The sequence below is a fragment of the Centrocercus urophasianus genome, unplaced genomic scaffold (assembly GCF_019232065.1).
Source record: "Centrocercus urophasianus isolate 14NV4802_14NV808 unplaced genomic scaffold, USGS_Curo_1.0 seq_12, whole genome shotgun sequence".
In the NCBI taxonomy this organism is placed as follows: Eukaryota; Metazoa; Chordata; class Aves; order Galliformes; family Phasianidae; genus Centrocercus; species Centrocercus urophasianus.
The window spans coordinates 41352790-41371007 of record NW_024884364.1 but is presented as its reverse complement, the minus strand read 5'-3'; the positions used below and the strand labels follow the sequence as shown (position 1 = coordinate 41371007).

General features: G+C 40.2%; 1 protein-coding gene across 2 annotated transcripts in view; it reads left to right on the top strand.

Annotated features, from left to right (window-relative positions):
• PDK3 (pyruvate dehydrogenase kinase 3) overlaps positions 1 to 18218 on the top strand; it is a 52781-nt gene that overhangs the window by 14403 nt on the left and 20160 nt on the right. For both annotated transcript variants that reach the window (XM_042810064.1, XM_042810065.1), the window contains exons 2-3: positions 3149 to 3290; positions 13143 to 13214. In XM_042810064.1, the coding sequence (XP_042665998.1) occupies positions 3149 to 3290; positions 13143 to 13214 (214 nt within the window). The remainder of the gene's footprint in view (positions 1 to 3148; positions 3291 to 13142; positions 13215 to 18218) is intronic.

Sequence of the window (18218 nt, the reverse complement as noted above, 5' to 3'; positions counted from 1 at the left end):
AGTGCAGGAGTTGCCATAAGGAGCAGCAGCCGAGGAGCTGCTGCTAGGATGCATTTTGGTGTTTTGACAGCTGAAGAATGCTTTATTACTGCTGATCCAGTGCGTAGCCATTTTCTGTCCCCAAGCACATGCTGCTTGGCAGGCAGGTAACCAACTGGCCTTTGGCTAGAAGCTGAAGTGGTTCTGTGGAGGCTCTGAGATAAACCACATGCAGCTATGCAGATGGCATTCTGACAGCACACCACAAAACAGAAAGATGGACTGGGGCTAATGGTGAAATGGCTTCAGGTTAGTCTTGAAATAACACTTCTTTTCCTGAAGTGACTGTGCAAAGGGACCCCAGAATGCTCTGTAGCTAAATCGAAGCAGGGCAGCTCTTTAAAGAGACTGATGAGAACTGCTGTGGTGAGAAACATTAAGTAGAAATGTGCCCTTGCTCGTAGGAGAACAGGACGTGGGTCTTTTCTGCCAGTCCTGCTTTCCAGTCCAGCAGCTTTGCAGCCTTCCTTGCACAAACTCAGGGGCTGTGTCCTTGAAGGGCCTCTGTGTCCTTGCATAGGCTGCCATGGGCTATGGGTGCTTGTCCACTTTTTCCTTGTTGTCTATCTGGGCTGTCTTTTCATTCCTTTTCCCTTTCTTGCCTAGAAAACTAGCACACTTGCTCTCAGATGCTGTTGGAAAGAAGCAGTTGTAATCTTGATTCCAGTTTTTTTTTTCTCAGTGCAGGAGGTGTGAGTGTGAGCAAAGCAGAGAGTGTTCTTTCCTGCTGCCCAGGCACTCTTCTTGGAGACTCAGCCCATCGGATGAGTAGTGAGCAAGCAAGGGTTGTGTTCTCTATGGGTGGCAGGTGTCAGACTGCACTGAAGACTTGAACTCTGAAATTGTTACTGTTCTTCACAGCAACAGTGTATCAGTGTATTTATTTTGTCTAATTTTTACAGCATGAGCTTCTTTGTAATTGGAGAGGTGAAAAGGCAAATACGTAAAACAGGTGCACAAATGTTTGTTGGGGGAAGAGTAAAGGTACTGCTGATGCCAATAGAATGTAATGATGATCCACTGATTGATGATGCTTAGATGATTAAAAAAAAAAAAAGAAGGAAACCCGAATCCTTCCTGCGAGTTCCTCCATGCTTGTGTTACAGTTTGATTAGGAGCTAATCCATCGAGGCACATTACCTATGCAGAGTGATACACCTCTACTGTTCAGCTGATTATAATGGGACTGTCTTAAAAAGTAGCGCATTGATTGTGCCAGTTACATTGTACTCAAGTCTTTCAAATTGCAAATCTCTGTGATTATGTGCCTAGCAGGGCTTTTAAGTCTTCCTGGTTTGCTTGAACATAATTTGTAGCTCTAGTGTTATGCCTTTGCTCATCGGTTTTGCAGGTGGTCGTACTGGCGATAATCACAAGATTTGGCTTTCTAGATGAAAGCAGAACGGTGACAACTCATTATAAGTAAAACTGGAGTGAGATTTGTTTGTTAATTTCATTGGACTCCTTGAAAATTAATTTTGATGAAGAATTCCCTCTTCTAGGAAAGGTTGCAAAGTACGGAAAGCATGTCCAGTCAGGTCTGATCTCCCATCTGAACTAATTAGGCAAGAATCTTAACATCTCATGCTTTCATTTAGTTGTTTTTGTATGTATCGCCTGTGACTGGGTTAGCTTAAGAATATTGTCGGGCTAGGAGTGATTTATCATTTTTCCAAGCTGGTCAGCAGCAAAGGTTATTATTTCTCTGTGTCTTTTGTTTGCTTTCTGAAGAGCTGTGGGTTGTTGTTGTTTGTTTGCTTGTTTTCACTTAAAATATCGTACTGTGTAGAAGTGTATTAAAAATGAAAGTCAGAGACACTCAGCCGCAGCTTTCCAAAACTGGAATGTGATTCTGAGGGGTGTGCTTTCCTTCCAACTGGCTGATGAGTTCCTTGTAGTCCAACCCTAAAAGGGACCACCACCTTTGCTGCTTTTCCCAGGGCAAACCCAAGGGTCTCAGTCGCTCCACACCCATCTTGCCCTCTGGACCCTTCACCATCTGTGTAGTCCTACTTCAGATGCTCTCTGTTAGTTTTATGTCCTCCTTATGTTGTAGCACCCAACGCCGCACCCAGTGCCGGAGGTGAGCCTGCAGCAGTGCAGATCAGGACAGCTGGGCCTGGTGCTCCCCAGGGCTCAGTTGGCCCCTTTGGCTGTCAGAGCACACTGCTAGCTCAGATTCAGCTTTCACCTAATGCTCCTTCAGAACTCAGAACTGTGGAAAGGAATTCTTTGTATTTAACAAGTAAATTACAAAAAAGGCAAATGATTTTGGTTTTTAAAAATAACACCAACAAAAAGTTAGTACTGTAACTTTCTTATGAAAAGGGTTACAAAGGTCTGTGTTACATTGGAGTTTTCAGCAGTAGTATATGAGGCCCAAGGAACCCTATATAGAATAGAAAATGATATCTGTAGAGGGTTTTTTGTTTGCTTTGTTGTTTGTTGTTTTTACTGGGATGCTTACAACTGCTCAACTTTTGCCTTGCTGGCATTTTCTATGTCTCTAAAATCAAGAGCTGACACAGAGACAACATCAGCAAATAGAGGGAAGAGTTATGTCTTGGTGCCCTTCATCAGCACTGCCATTCCTTGCAAAGCCATTTCTTTCCTTGGACATTTGAAAGAATAAGGAGAAACTCAAATCTGAAACTTTTAATGTGAGAGTGTTAGGAGACGTCTGGTATTGCAGCTGTGAACTCGAGAGGTCATTGTAATCAAAGGGACTGAGCATCTTTTGGAGATTAACAGTCAGTTTCTAATTTTCTCTGTAATGTACCTTTGCCTTGGTGTGTTCGTGAGGTGCTGGCTGGGTTGAAGCCTGTATAAATGAATGAAGAGACTAGATGAAGGCAGTCGGAAACTCCAACTGTAAGAAAAGGAATTAATGTCATTGACAGAAGGGGGTGAGCTTAGGAAGTCAAAAGTACTATCCTTTGTACTGAAAGAAAAAGCATCCAAGAATGTGTGTTGGGACTGAGAGGGAAGCCGAGTACTGAAAAAAGTTACTTTTTTCCCTCCAGTGACTTTTCCTATCTTTTGACACTAGCGAGACTAAAAATTGATCTGCTGCAATGGACATGTGTATTTTTTTCCTCCCCTATAACAGGTCGTGACAATGCATGTGAGAAGACTTCCTACATGTTTCTGCGGAAAGAACTTCCTGTGCGGCTAGCTAACACCATGAGAGAAGTCAATTTGTTGCCTGATAACTTACTTAACAGGCCTTCAGTTGGGCTAGTGCAGAGTTGGTAAGTTTTTCTTTGTTTTTTAAAGTGAATTGAGAAATGAGTGTAAAACTAATGCTATATATGATGCTTTACATTTGGCCTCGCAGGCTGGCCCGTTTTTGGTTTGGAATTCTTTATAATGTGATTTCTGGTCAAATGAAGTTTCATTTTCTTCTGTCTCATGTTAATAACTACTATGGATCTTAGGTAAGAATTTGTAAGTTAGTATTTTTAAGGAGAAAATTTGTAATGTCTCCCAGGTGACTGGAATTGGTCAGCAACTGGAAGAGTTATCATCTTAAATATTCCTTGCTGTATTACACCCATGACTTCGAATAGCTTGTCCTTTCCCATTATTTTTCCTCTGTCAAAAATACAGAAGGCAAGTTTAACCTTTGCCTTTTTTTCTCACTGCTAAATCTTTAACAAAGCCTACTAATCAGAGGAAATCATGGAACAGGACAAAATTCTGTTGCTCGTTAAGTAACACTTTCCTTCTTAATAAATAGTGTATGATATAAATGTTGCCATCTTTTCCACAGTAATTTTTTGCTAGTCTGTTTGTGAATTTCAGAGACAACTGCCTTGTAGTAAGCTCTGATTTTTTTTTTTGTTCAGAAGATGATAATTGCCTCTTTCCCTCCAAATGTTTGATCCAAAGAATTTATAGAAAAATGTGTTTGTAGTATACATCCAACTTCCCTTTGTGAATAACAGCTAAGGGCCAGGTGCATGACTTACAACTGATGTTGCTGGCTTTTGTGAGTTTTGATCGTAGCCCTTGAGCCAAGAAATTGTTGACTGCATATCGTCTCATATTTTATCAGACTTAAAGTATAAATTAGGTTATGTATTATTGCACAACCTGGTTTAAATATGTTTGTGTATGAGAGACAGCATTAGCTGTCCTCATGACTGCTTCAAACATAGTGACAAAGTGCTTCAGGTAAATGTAAATGCAGTACAACCACACAATAGTAATCACTTTGTGATTAAGTGGCATCTCGCAGGGACAGAAGGCTCATGTCTGTCTGATGTTACCAGAAGCTGTTACACCAAGTAGAAGAGTGGATAATATCCTGGCTTTTTCAAGCTTTTCTGATCTAGATGACTTGTGAAGCTGTCTTTAGTGAAATATAGGTGAATGGAGAAGTTGAAGTAAGTTTTCTGTAGTAACTGTGGAGTGTGATACTTGACTCAGACTGTAGTCAAAATATATGTTCTGCAGCATCGGCTTCCACCCTGCTAACACAGAGCCAAGCAGAGTTTGCATCATTTCTGGCAAAGGAACTGAATAGGTGTTTAGAGGTGCTTTGGTTACAGGTTTGAGATGAGTTTAATTGCTGTGATAGATAGTGCCAACTTAAATCTGGAGTGAGCCTGAATATGACTGTAACATGCTTGTCCAAATCATGTATCTTATCTGACAATGTGATGTACTATCACAGCTGTAGATTGGTTTTCTGTTAAGTCAGCCGAAGTATCAGACAACTGATAGCGTCTTCAATATGCAGAAGAGGTTCATGTAGGTGTCCTACCTAGTGGTCCTCTGACTTTGATCTTCAGTTAACTGATAGTTTTTTCATCTGTTTATTTGCCAGTTTTCAGTAATCTGTCTTGTCATCAGTGTAATTATGTCTTGTTTGCACTACCACCTTACACTAGAACCCATGTTTCTATGTAGTTTTTAGAAGACTCCAAATTAGTTGGAGCCTTACACTGCAAGTTCCCAGTATATTCATTAATATCAGTCAGCCAAAAACTTCAGAAGGCTCTTAGTCCTTATGGTAGATTTTATTAAACTTTCAAACTAGAGTAAGATGTCTGTATAGATGGAACTTTGCTTGCTTATTCCACCAAACCTAACTTCACCTACTGTGCAGCGGATCCTTTCCCATGAGTCCTGCATCCAGGTAGTCAGTTACATTCAAGATTGCATGAATTTCACAGTCTCTTAAGCCTCTTGTGAAGCAGTTTCATCCTGACTTTTCTGAGAATATGCTCTCTGCTGCAGGCAAACTCTGTTCTCCAGCCTTCTAATCTATCTCAGGATGCTTTTCTTCCTGTAGCATGCTGCCTGACTGCACTGCATAACAGGGATTTAACTAATGATTGCTCAGGAGAAGTGTAGTCTTTCTCTCTCCTTTCTGGGGTTCCTTAGCCCGATATATGTAGTAATGACAATAAGCAGGACAGCTGTCCTTCCTTTGTACTCATCTATTCTTTTCTGAAGAAAAATGGCTTTACCTACATAGAGAACTATGAACACGAAGCAGAGTTTTGCATTTACATCTACACAAAACTAAAACTTTAGCTCTGTCCCCATTACAGTTTATAACTTAACATGAGTGTGTTTTGCCTGAAGGTTGCAAGGGAAGAAAGGGAAACAATTAATAATGCACTTACTGTCCTTTGGCTTCAAAATGGAGTGATTCCAAATAAGAGATCAGCAAGCAGCATGCTAGAGATTTGCAGCTTATGGACAATTTTCCATTGGACAATTGACTTTTTATAGGTCAGCTTTGGGAGGGATGTTCTGTCTAAAAGTGTTCTGCAGGTAGAGAAGATGAATGTGTGACAGAATTGCTTAGAAGGATATCATCACTACAGTGATGTGGAAAAATAGTTGCAATAAAAACTTACAGCACCTAAGATCTAACCTTTTAAAATACTCAAAAATGAGTGTGAAGGTTGCACAATGAGCTACTCAGTCACATCTATAATTCCCATCTTAATTAACCCTAGCTTTTATCTACTTTGGGCCCTTCCTGGAAAGGCACATTAGAGAAATCTATAGTTCATGGGTTGATAATTGTTTTTGTTCTATTTTTTACATTCAGACTATGCTAAGAAAATTATGTTACCATGGAGATAGGTTTTATCTCATCGGTGCTTGGGTGTTAGAGACTCTAACAGAAAATCTTGCTGAAATTCATGCTGGGGGGAAAAGCCAAGTATCTTGTGTGAGTTGGAGGGAGTGGAAAGAAAAACTGGGGGAGGGGGAAAAGAATGGTAGTTAAATCTGGAGTTGGCATTATGAGCACTTAGAGTGATTTCATGTATGAAATGTGCCATGCTGGAATTACTGCCTTTGGCGGGCTGACAGAAATTCAGTTGACTTTGTGGTAATTGGAGAACGAACAAAGCTACAGTGCTTGAAGCCAAAGAGCTTGCCCAGTGAGTTGTAGTGGACTGGACTAAATAATTAAGCACCAGAAAGACAGCAGATTTGAAGGGCATAGGCTTTGATTTCTGCTTTTGATGACTCACCAAAAATGGCAAAGTACTGACACTGTCTTTTTCCATCTAAGTTATGGGTTTGTTGTGTTGCTGTTTTCTTTTTCTTTTTCTTTTCTTTTTCTTTTTTCTTTTTTTTTTTTTTTTTTTTTTTTTTTTTTTTTTTTTTTTTTTTTTTTGTGGATTTCTCTTCTGTGTTGTTGTATTCATTCACTAATAATGTAGGAAATTGTCCATTATTCTTTCCTCCTTTGTTCTAGCTAAGAAGAAAGTAGAAATTTTACCTGGAGTGTGTTTAAAATATGATCAGGTTTGGATTTCCAATGCTTGGTAAATCCTGTAGTTAAAACCTTCAATTATCTATATCTCCTCTATGCTCCTAATAAAAAGAAAGTTCAAATAAATGAATGAATTGTGTGAAAAGGGAATGATATTCTTTACCAAGCCTAACTGCCATAGGGGTATAATGTATTGCTGACTCCACACTGTTGGGGAAACTGTACTGTAATTGCCATTATGACGGAGTTATAAGTTACTAATGGATCATCATGGCTTTAAATTTCCTTTTAAACAAGTTTTTACTTCATAGTTTTTTCAGCTTTGAACTCTTTCTGGGGAGGAGTAAGGGATGAAGGGATGTAACTAGTTTGAGAACATGTAAATCATAACCAAAACAACAAAACAACAACAAAAAAAAATGCAGCCTTTGCAGCTGTTTGGATGACGTGTAATCTATGGGCACTGGAAAGTGGGTTAGATTTGTTTGACTTAAGGTTACATTTTTCATTTTTTCCAGTTTCGTTTAGTCAAGGGTTTAGAAAAGAGTGAGTGATAGAAGAAACTTGAATGGCTTAGATTTGATGTTAATATTCTTTCCTCTGAGCTTGTATCTCTAACTTGCTTGGTACTTGTGCTAATGATTTTGCATTAAAGTAATAACAGTTCAGAATTAGAAAGACATCTAAATATTGTTGCTAGCTCTTTTGAAAGGAAAAACATTGTTTAGTGCCATAGATTATCCATCACCACAGATACTGAAGATAAACCACTTCAGTATGTTTGTAGATTTGCTTAGAGCATTTAGCTTGAGTAATGTTCCTTGGTTTCAGAAACTCTCAGTTCCTCATTATGCTGTTGGCTCAACCAGTGGCCTTAGAACCTGTTCTGCCTGCTGCTCAGTGCTGAGCATTGGTGACCATGTTTGGCAGCTTTTTTCTGGTTGACTTGCTTTAGTCTTCTTTCTGATTGAGACTGTTTTCTGCACAGTTACATCCTGCATTACGTGAGATAAACACTTGGCTTGCCCCTACTCAATGCTCTGGTAATACAGAAGTGCTGATCCTTCAGCTTAGAGTTAGTTAGAGTTAGTAATGTTTGTTTACTCCAGAGGCAGCAGTCTTAGGACCGATGTTCCAATGAGCAAATAGAGTGTACTCATCTAAATATAGCATGCTAATAATAGTGAGCAGCCAAGCAAATCCACGTTACATAAAAATCAGGTATTGCTTGCATTCAGTACCTGAAATATTCATTGCTATGTTATCCTCAACATCAGTACAGGATTGCTGATATTCAGGATTTCTGATTGGTGTTCCAACACCTCTCAGGCTGTTAGTTGACACTCTGCTGAACACTGGCCAGCAGTGTGCCCAGGTGGCGAAGGACAATGGCATCCTGGTATCTATCAGAAATAGTGTAGTTGGCAGGGCTAGCAGGGTGATTGTCCCGCTGTACTCGGCACTGATGAGGCCACAACTTGAGTGCTGCGTAAGAAAGACTTTGAAGCCCTGGAGCGTGTCTGAAGAAGGGCAACAAAGCTTGGGGAAGAGGGGAGAGGCTGAAGGAAGTGGGATTGTTCAGTCTGGAGAAGAGGAGGCTCAGGGAGCCTCTACAACTGCCTGAAAGGAGGTTATGGCGAGGTAGGGGTCTGCCTCTTCTGGGAACAGCCTCAGGTTGCAGCAGGGGAAGTTCAAGTTGGATATTAGAAAAAATCTCTTCTCAGAAAGAGTGGTAAAACTTTGGAACAGGCTGCCTGTGGAGGTGGTGTAGTCACTGTCCCTGAAGATGTTCAAGAACTGTGTAGCCGTGGCACAGAAGGACGTGGTTAGTGGACATGGTGGTGATGTGTTGATGGTCGGGCTAGATGTTCTTAGTGGTCTTCTCCAACCTTAAAAATGCTATGGTTCTAGTAAAAATCTTTGTAGCTTCTTAATTGTAGTTATTATTCTGCTTCTTCAGAAACGAGACATTCAAGATACTGTATGGTATCAAAGGATCAACATGTTCCTAATAACCTCCTCTCTCTTACTGTGCCATTGGAGATTCTATCAACTCTGAAACAGACTTACTGAAGACTCTTTCATACTGAAAGAGGCAGAGAGCTGTGTATCTCCTTAAAGATATTCAGGAAGCTGGGCTGTTCACTGTGGAGAAGAGAAAGCTTGAGGTGATTGAATGTTATCAATGCAAATAAATAATTCATGGAAGAGAATGAAGATGAGGGTGGTAGAACAAGAGGTGATAGACTCAAAACACATGAAATTCTATCTGAATTTAAAGGGAAAAATAACTTTATTTCAGCAGGGGTGATCAGACACTCCAAGAAGGTTACCTAGAGAGGCTGTGGAATGTCTGTCTGTGGATATTCAAAACACAACTGGGCTTAGTGTAGAACAGCCTGCTCTAACTGGCCATGCTTGACTGGAGGGTTGGACAAGATGATCTCAAGAGGTCATTTCCAGCCTAGAAGAGTCTTTGATTTTGTTGCACAGTTAAATTGAAGCCTTAGGTTTTTTGGAAGGCAGAAAGCTGTTGCTACTTTCACAAAAACAAACAAACAAACAAACAAACAAAACCTATACTGAGGGTAAGGGGAAAATAGAGGGCACAAAAAAGAAATACAGATGTCCATAAAAAAAATTACAGTGGCAGCATAGATGGAAGCAGGAAGAGAAAGGGATTCAGAACAGAAAGAAGATTTGAAAGGATGAGGGAGGAAAGCATGAAGAGGGAAGGGGTGGTTGTTGACAAATTTACTGACACAGCATTTGATCCTTTCTGTAACATAAGAAATGCTTTACAACGTGGACTTATGACAGTTCAATGTGTCTCTTTGCACATACTGTGCTATGCCTGTGCTGGAAAGCTTCAGAGCAGTTTGACGCATTCATTGGTTCAGATCATGATAGCTATATTGTCTTCGACACTTTTATGTTCATCTATAGAGGCTTCCAGTGTAGCTGCTTCTGAGAAGAACCTGATTTTTAGTGCCAAAACCACTTTGTAGATCTAAGCAGTGTGCATTTAAGGGAAGTTTATTGGGGAATTCATTTCAAAACCATATTTCTGGCCTAGATTTAGATGCTAACTTAGACACAGTCGTTGAATTCCAAGAGATCAACCTATATTAAAGAAACAGAAGATGACTCCTTCACAGAAATCAGGCAGATATTTTCTGGGTCAGTGACTCCACCACCTCCTTGGGCTCCTTCTGTTCCAGTGCCTGACCACCGTTTTGGAGAAGTATTTCCCAACATCCAACCTGAATCTCCCCTGGCACAGCTTAAGGCCATTCCTTCTAGTAAGTGAGGGTGCTCATACATTTGTTATGCATTAAGCCTCACAAATGAAGCAGCGGAGTTCTGAAAGTGAAGTGGCTATTTTCCCATGAGGATTAATAATATGAGAGTGCATATGAGCACACATTCTCAGAGGAAATTAGTTTTCATCCACTTTTTCAGAAACCAAGTCCCTCCTCCAGCTGACAGTCTTGATGGCTCTTCCCCTGCCTCTCTGTCCTCCACATAGTACCTACTCATCAGTCCCTGTGTCAGTAGAGCTACTTTAGTATCTTTCAAATTGGAAAATGTTACACTTTTCAGAAACACGTTTTCAGTGGATTATAGATCAAATGTCTGTGTTGCAGAGGTGTTTCTGAATTGATACTCTTCTAGCATTTTAAAAGAACAACTTTTAAGATAAGCTGTGCTTTGAATTTGCATCTAAAATGGTGTTGGTGACACACCAGTGTGTTGGGTGTTACTGAGCAGTGCTTCTGCACTGTCAAGACAGTCTCTTTTTCCTCATTCTACCCTGTCCCCCCCTCCAGAGACTATGTGAGAAAGGGACACAGTTGGGACAGTTCATTTGAGGTATCTGAAGGGATATTCAGTATTACAATATGCCATCGTGCTTAGCTGTAAGATCTCAAAGGAGGAAGAAAAGGGGATGCTGCTGGTTATTAGGTCCATATTCCCTAGCAGTGATTGTGTGTGCTGAGGCTCTGCATCCCTGGATGTTGCTGAATATTTGCATACTGATGGGGGAAGTAGCGAATTAATTCTTCTTTTATTTTTTTTAACTTGCAACTTTTGTTTTCCTTATCAAACTGTCATTATCTTAACCTGTAAGTCGCAGAATCACCAGAACAGATCTCCAAGATCATCCTGTCCAACCGTCTCCCTGCCATGCTGTTTCCCATTAAACATGTCCGTCAGTACAACATCTAAAAGTTTGTTGAACATCTTTAGTGATGGTGACTCCACCACCTCCCTGGACAGCTGATTCCAATGTCTGACCACTCATTTGGAGGAGAGACTTTTCCTAATATCCAACGTGAACCTCCTCTGCTGCAACTTGAGGCAATTCCTTCTAGTCTCATTGCTGGTTACTTGGGAGAAGAGGCTGACGCTTACCTCGCCACAACCTCCTTTCAGGAGTCTTTATGCCTTCTTTCTATTTTTGCCCCAACCAGCAGTAGAGGAGAATGAGCAACGACAATGTGCATAATTTGCTGTTGGCTGGGGTTGGCCCAGCACAGCTGCCTCTTCCCTGTCTTCCCTCGCTGCTCTTCATCACTTTCAGTTGCAGTGGCTTTCCTGTTGTGTTCCCTTCTCTTTGTTCCAGCAGGGCTGATACAGAATAACAATCCTGGTGGTGCTCAAAGCATTTTGGCACCATTTCATATGTAACTTCAAATGCTGGTTCTGTTCACTAGTAAAGGCTTTCGTAACAATTCTCAACTCTTTCCCTAAGCTTGCTTTCAAATGGGAGGAAGACTGACTTCTTACAGGTGCATACAGTGGTGGGTTGAGGGAGAATGGTTTTAACCTACAAGAAGGGGAGATATAGATTACATATTAGGAGCAAAGCTGGGTTTCTAATGGGTGGAGTTGCATTATGTTTGTTCTGATGAGATTCCCTTCAGTGTCTGGCATTGTAACCTGACATTCACTTTGAAATAACTCTATGTAATGTTCACCAAAAAAGAACTTGTTTCTCTTCCCATCAGTGATGCCCTAAAACGGTTACCAAATTGAGGCATTCACATGTAAGATGATGATTTAGTGATAGGGGATAGCAGTGCACTGCTACTGACATCAATGGTGTTAGCCACGTTCTGCTGACAGCCTGCTTTTTGCTGCATGCTTCAAGTGCTTCTTCTATTTTGAGTCCACCAACTGAGGTAAGTTGAGTTACTGATCCAGATTAAAACTAAGCAAAATCCCCAACAGAAAAGTATAAAAGAAAGCTTTCAGCATACCAGTTGCACTGTTTGCTATGACTGAAGCTGAAATGAGAAATGGAGTGGTATATGGTTTTGGGGGGAGTTAGAGTCACATAACCGTAGAATTCTTAGGGCTGGAAGGGACCTCTGAAGGCCACCTAATCCAACTCCCCTGCAAAATACCACAGATAGATCAGGTTGCCCAAGGCCTTATTCAGCCTCACCTTGAAAGTTTTCATGGACAGGGTGTCCCATACGTGGACAGCAATGCTGTTGTAAACGTGGCTGCAACTTGAAAATGTCGGGTGAAGTTTCATAGCCCAGTTAACTACTCTTTATGGTTGTTTCTTCTCTCTTACACTTGTTTTACCCAGTTGGGCCTTTCTCTGAGTTGTTTTCACATACTAGAACGATTAAAAAGAAATAAATCCCACCAGTCTGGCTGACTGTTTTGCCACTGCAGCAAGTTACAGCTTTTTACGCAGCTGTCAGATTAGCAGTGGTGGTACTTTCCCAAGAAAGAAGAGAGAGCAAAAAGGAAGAGAAGTGGCAGCCCCTTCTGGTAGTGTCAAAACCCTATCCTTTATGTGTGTGATTGATACCTTGTGTGATTTACTTGAAGAAATAGTTCCAAATTCTTTAATCTGTAAAGCCACATCAGTATTATGAAGTACATCTGCTCCTGAGAGTGATACTTTGCCATCTGGACGAGTGTTGTGAAATGATGATGTTTAGGTGGCTTTCCTATGAAGCAGGCCAGCCGTGTTAGTATTGAGTTGCCTTTAGTCTTCTTTGGGACCTGCACAGTACCTCCATGGCTCTAAGCATCTGTAGTTACTTGGTTTTCACTGAATGTCTAAACTAAAACATGATTTATTTTCCTGGATTGTGGACTGTAGGGTCCTGAAATGTAGTTTTTAATTCAGCACAATAACTTTTAACTCAAAATAATGTATTTTGCTTGCTTTGTTTCTCTTTGTTTATGCTGTCTTTGCGAATCTCAGCCTTTGCAGACAAATGTGCTATACTTCTGTTATTTTAGATGAGATTGTGTGGCCTTAAGTAAAAATTCAGAAGTATTTTAGTTTTAATTATTTTAACTACTACTTTATCATCTTTGCTTGTTTCAGGTACATGCAGAGTTTCCTTGAGCTTTTAGAATATGAAAATAAAAGTCCTGAGGATCCTCATGTTCTGGATGAGTGAGTAATTTATTTCCTCGTGACACTTTATTTTAAAATGTTTGGTTTTTTATTGTACCATAGGGTAATAGTGACCTTAATTGTAAGTAGAATCATGTTGCTGCACTTTGTAGTGTCCTGTGTGGTACCAGATGACTTAGACCTCTACCTTTTCTTCCTTTAGTTTAATTACTATCACAAGGTGTGAGACTTGCCTGATTGAAGTGATTCTGGCCCACAGCACTCTAGCAGCTTTTGTTTGGGAGCTGAATTTGGTATCATCCTCAAGCTGTCAAAAACAAACAAACAAAAAAAAAACAACAACAAAAAATCGACAACATTAAGACTTTTAGAGGAACAGATTTTTGAAAATGGAATGAGCACCCTGGTCATTTTAGTTGATTAAGGTAGATTTAAGTTTCTGTTATCACTTAGCAAGGTAACAGTTGCACAAGAGAGAATAAAAGGAGCTGAAGTGCTCTTTTAGGTAGGTTTGATATCCACACTGCATGTCCCAGTCTTGAGAAGTGGACTTTGATGCTGCAGTTTGCAGATCTACCAGATTTTATTTTATTTTTTTTTAAAATGACCCAGAGCTGCTTATTACACGTTTTGTCACTTCAAAGTGATCACTTAAAATGTTAGAGGAAGAGCAAACTCATCTTGGATAGGACAGAACAGTGGTGCCTTCTTCAGTTTGCGTGAGGCAGTCCTACAAACTGTGTTTATTTTTCTTTCCAGCTGCCTCATGGCTTTTTGGTTTCCTGATGCTCTTTAGTAAATAAAGTGTGGATATATCACTTAACCCTTCAGTGATCAGAGCTGAGTTGGGCTCAGTGTCTCCAGGATCCTCAGGAATGATTTCAAGCACGTAATCAATTTCAGACTGATTCAGAGTTTTGGCCTCTTGCAGTAGTGTGGTGTTTGTGTGTGACAGCCAGCCCCCTGACTGCATTACATGGCTTTGGAGAGTGAGGTGTGTGAAGAGTCAGTGTTGTCAGTAGATCTTCATGTAATGCTGTTCTAAATGGTGGAATAACAAATAGGTGAATGTAAGACTGTCCTCTAGCTGTCATCTCTCTGCTCACCTGTGGAGCCTGCTTAGGGTATCCCAAGAGTCCAGTGTATCTTTCTGAGAAATTCACTTTACCTATCAGTGTTACAGGATTATAGATGTTACCCATGCACTGTCTGTGAAGCAGTGTAATGAAATGAGTTGGGAAATTGTTCTAATAGAGAAATAGCTCTATTATCCTCATCAGACCCCAGACTTTGTGGTAGCACCACAAAGACAGCAGAGCCAACATGACATAAGTGATGAACAGAACAAATAAAACTAAACCAGTGCTAATGCTGGAGAAATTGCTTACCAGAGTGACCCAACTTCTCTGCGGTTAGTGTATAAATATGAGGAAGGTTGAATGTTAATGACAGTTACCTTTTGCAAACACTGGAAAAATATTTCAGAGGGATATTTCTGTGTAACAGAAAGAACAGTTCAGAGGTACTTCAGTTTCTTGGCTGGGTTCTCCTGGTTGCTAGACTGGATGAAGACATGCCACAGCATTGGCAGACTGCTGTTGCTGCCAGTAGTATGGGCATACAGGGGAAGCTGGGGTTGCTTTGGTTTTGGTGACACAAACATCTTTCCTCCAGCTTCAGGTGGGAAGTCTTTCTACAGTTCTTTCAAATAGTGTGATTGCAGAAGCATTAGGACAGAGTTTCCATTCGGTAGAGGTTGTAAGCTGGCAGAAGTGTGTGAAACTTTCCATACTGTCAGTGTGCATCCAGATAAACAAAGACAGAAGTTGCTTTTCATATGTAGAAGGCTTGTAAAAAGTGATGTTTGTTAAAGGCATTCAGAAAACACTGCACACCCTGTACCTGTGAGCTTCTTCACTAATTCTTTTTCGTTCCTTTGTGATGGAAGCATGTCAGAGAAAGTGTTCTAGAACTGTCAGTAAATGAAATAATACACTGTGAATATGTCTACAGATAATGCACACAGAAGAAACTAAATAAACAAAGATAACTTTCCTTTCTGCAGTGTAAAGATTAAAGTATCAGAAGTTGGTATCAGTAGAAGTAGTAGTTGTTCCTCTTTTAGCAATTTTAAATAAATAAATGCTGCAGTAACTAAGAATAAGAACATCTCATTTTGTTACTTGAAAACCATATGACATGCTGTATCAGTCAGTGTTTTGCACTTGGAAAACTGTTGCACTTTGTAGTAGTCTGTGCATGAACTTAATTTGTTTCTGGAGATGCTCAGCTGCCTGCTAGTACTTACTTAAAAAGAGTGGTTAATGAGAAACTGCTAGTAATAACTGCATGCTGGTTCTATTTAAAAAGAATTTTTTGACTATCCACTCATGGCTTTTTTTTCTTCAGTTTTTCAGATAACAGCATCTGTTAAATGAGCACAGCAGAAATTTCCTTTTGTCCTTGTAGTGATTTTTTAAATTGTTCTTTCACTGTAACAATAGATTAAGGCAGAATGATGTAACAGTCACTTGGGAGTTAAATAACTTGTGTGGTGACATTCACGAATTATCTTTGCAGAAGTTTATAGATAAAACTATAGTTACAGTTTTATTTAATAGCCGGCTTAATTTATTTAATAGCTATGGTAACAAACATTCTTTTGTTAATGTAGAAGCCAGTGATGCTATTTGACTATAGTATCTTCATATTAGTAATTTCTCATCTGTCAAACCAACTGTATTGTTTATTCATTGTAGTTGTATAAATGCAGCGCACTGAATTTTTCCAAAGATTTATTGCTAAATAAAAGTTTCAGAGCTATTCTGTTATTTTTCTCAAGCAATCCCTGTGATCAGCTTAAAAATTTCATTATATAATCTTCTGTGATTTGTGGGTACAGTGAAAGCTTCAAATGCCTTTCAGTTGTTTGCAGGACAATAAGTGGGTAAGGAGTGAGTGATAAGATTAAGGAAATGTGTGCCCTGCTGCTTTGAAATAAGCGTGCATAGTTTGATATGCTTAGTCCCTTAAAGCATCTTTTTAATGGAAAGGCTTGAATGGACTTGAATGGATCTTTGAAGATAGAATAGGAGCCTATCAATCATTGCAGTAGTGAAAGATTCCTTTACTGTATGCATTCACACACTATAAGCTATGTAAACATCCTACCCCTTTCTTTGCCCTTCACACACACATTGTGCATTTGAACCCTTCAATAGCAGGATGTCAGTGACTGACTTGCCCTCGTGGAACATGTAAGCATCGTACTGTGGGTAGTGGAACTACTTAAAAATAAAAAGCAAAGCTGTTTGCACTAGCACTTGGTAGAGCGTGCTGTCACTTTTATATATGATTGTAACTGTTTTTCACGTTGTGGTTTTATGCCAGTCTTGTTGCTCTGAAACAGAGAGGAAGCATGATGACAACAGCTAGGCACTAGTCTTGTCTAGAAAGCTCAGTGGTTACAAATCACACAGGATTAGGAGTTAATAAAGGGTTTTCAAACTTATTTTAAAATATTTCATAGAATCATAGAACCACCAAGGTAGGAAAAGACCTCCAACATCATCCAGTCCAACTGTCCACCTGTCAGCAATATTTTCCGCTAAACCATCTCACTCAGTACAACATTAAAGCCAGGGATGGTTGTTCTACCATCTCCCTGGGCAGCCCATTCCAGTGTCTGACCCTCTTTCAGAGAAGTATTTCCTAATGCCCAGCCTGAACCTCCTGTGACACAACTTAAGGCCATGCTCTCTTGTCCTAATGCTAGTTATGCAAGAGAAAAGGCTAACCCCCACTTCACCTCAATCTCTTTTCAGGCAGTTATAGAGAGTGATAAAGTCTCCCCTTTAAAAGGGGATAAGCCTCCTCTTCTTCAGACTGAACGATCCCAGCTCCTTCAGCTGCTCCCCATAAGACTTGTTCTTCAGACCCTTCACAGATTCATTGCCCTTCTCTGAACATGCTTCGGGTCCTCCATGTCTTTCTTGCAGTGAGGGGCCCAGAACAGAACGCAACACTCAAGGTACAGCCTCACAGGTGCTGAGTACAATGAGATGATCACTTCCCTGCTCCTGCTGGCATCAGTATTTCTGATAAAAGCCAGGGTGCCATTGGCCTTGTTGACTACTTGAGCACACTGCTGGCTCATGACCAGCCTAGTGTCAATGAACACCCCCAGGTCCATTTCTTCCAGGCATTGCCTGGGGTTGTTGTGACCGAAGTGCAGGACCCAGCACTTGGCCCTGTTGAATTTCATCCCACTGGCCTCAGCCCAGCTATCCAGCCTGTCCAAATCCCTCTGTAGGGCCTTGCTACCCCCAGGCAGACCAACAGTTCCTTTGAGCTTGGTGTCATCTGCAAACTCCCTGAGGGAGCATTCAGTCCCCTCATCCAGATCCCAATAAGGATATTGAACAGTACATTTCAAGAAAGATTGGCAAGTAATAGGGAGCAGCCACGTGGAAGTCTTTAAACTGGGACTACTTCTTTTATATGCAGCAAAACAGTGTATAAAGACTACCGAATTCTTTGTTAATATATGGGCAAAATGTGATGATCAGACCAAGAATGATGAAAAAGTTATTAAATATTAATTTTCCGTTTCTTTGGAGCTGGCAGTGTACAGTGGGAAAAATCACTTTAAAAGCAGGTCACTCACTAGGTAAGAGTAGTATGGTTTGCTGTCAAATGGTTGGTTCAGCTGTCTGGTTATGAGGAGGAAGGAAGCATCTGCTTTATGTCTGCATTTGACAAGGTGACTAGCTGATACTTTTTTTTTTTTTTTTTTTTTTTAAACTTTTGGTGACCTTACTCTTCCTGCCTTAGTTGGTGCATATTCTACTTTTCATACAAATAATTAATACATTTCTACTCCGTGTTTGGGATAAATCTACTGAGTGCTTTATAGTTAGCTTTAAAAAAAAAAAGTTACATGTGCACATGTAGACATAGCACAACAAATTTTCTCTTTTAAAAACTGCATTTGAGGTTGTGTTTTTTTGTTTTTTTTTTTTTTTAAAAAAAAAAAACAAGATT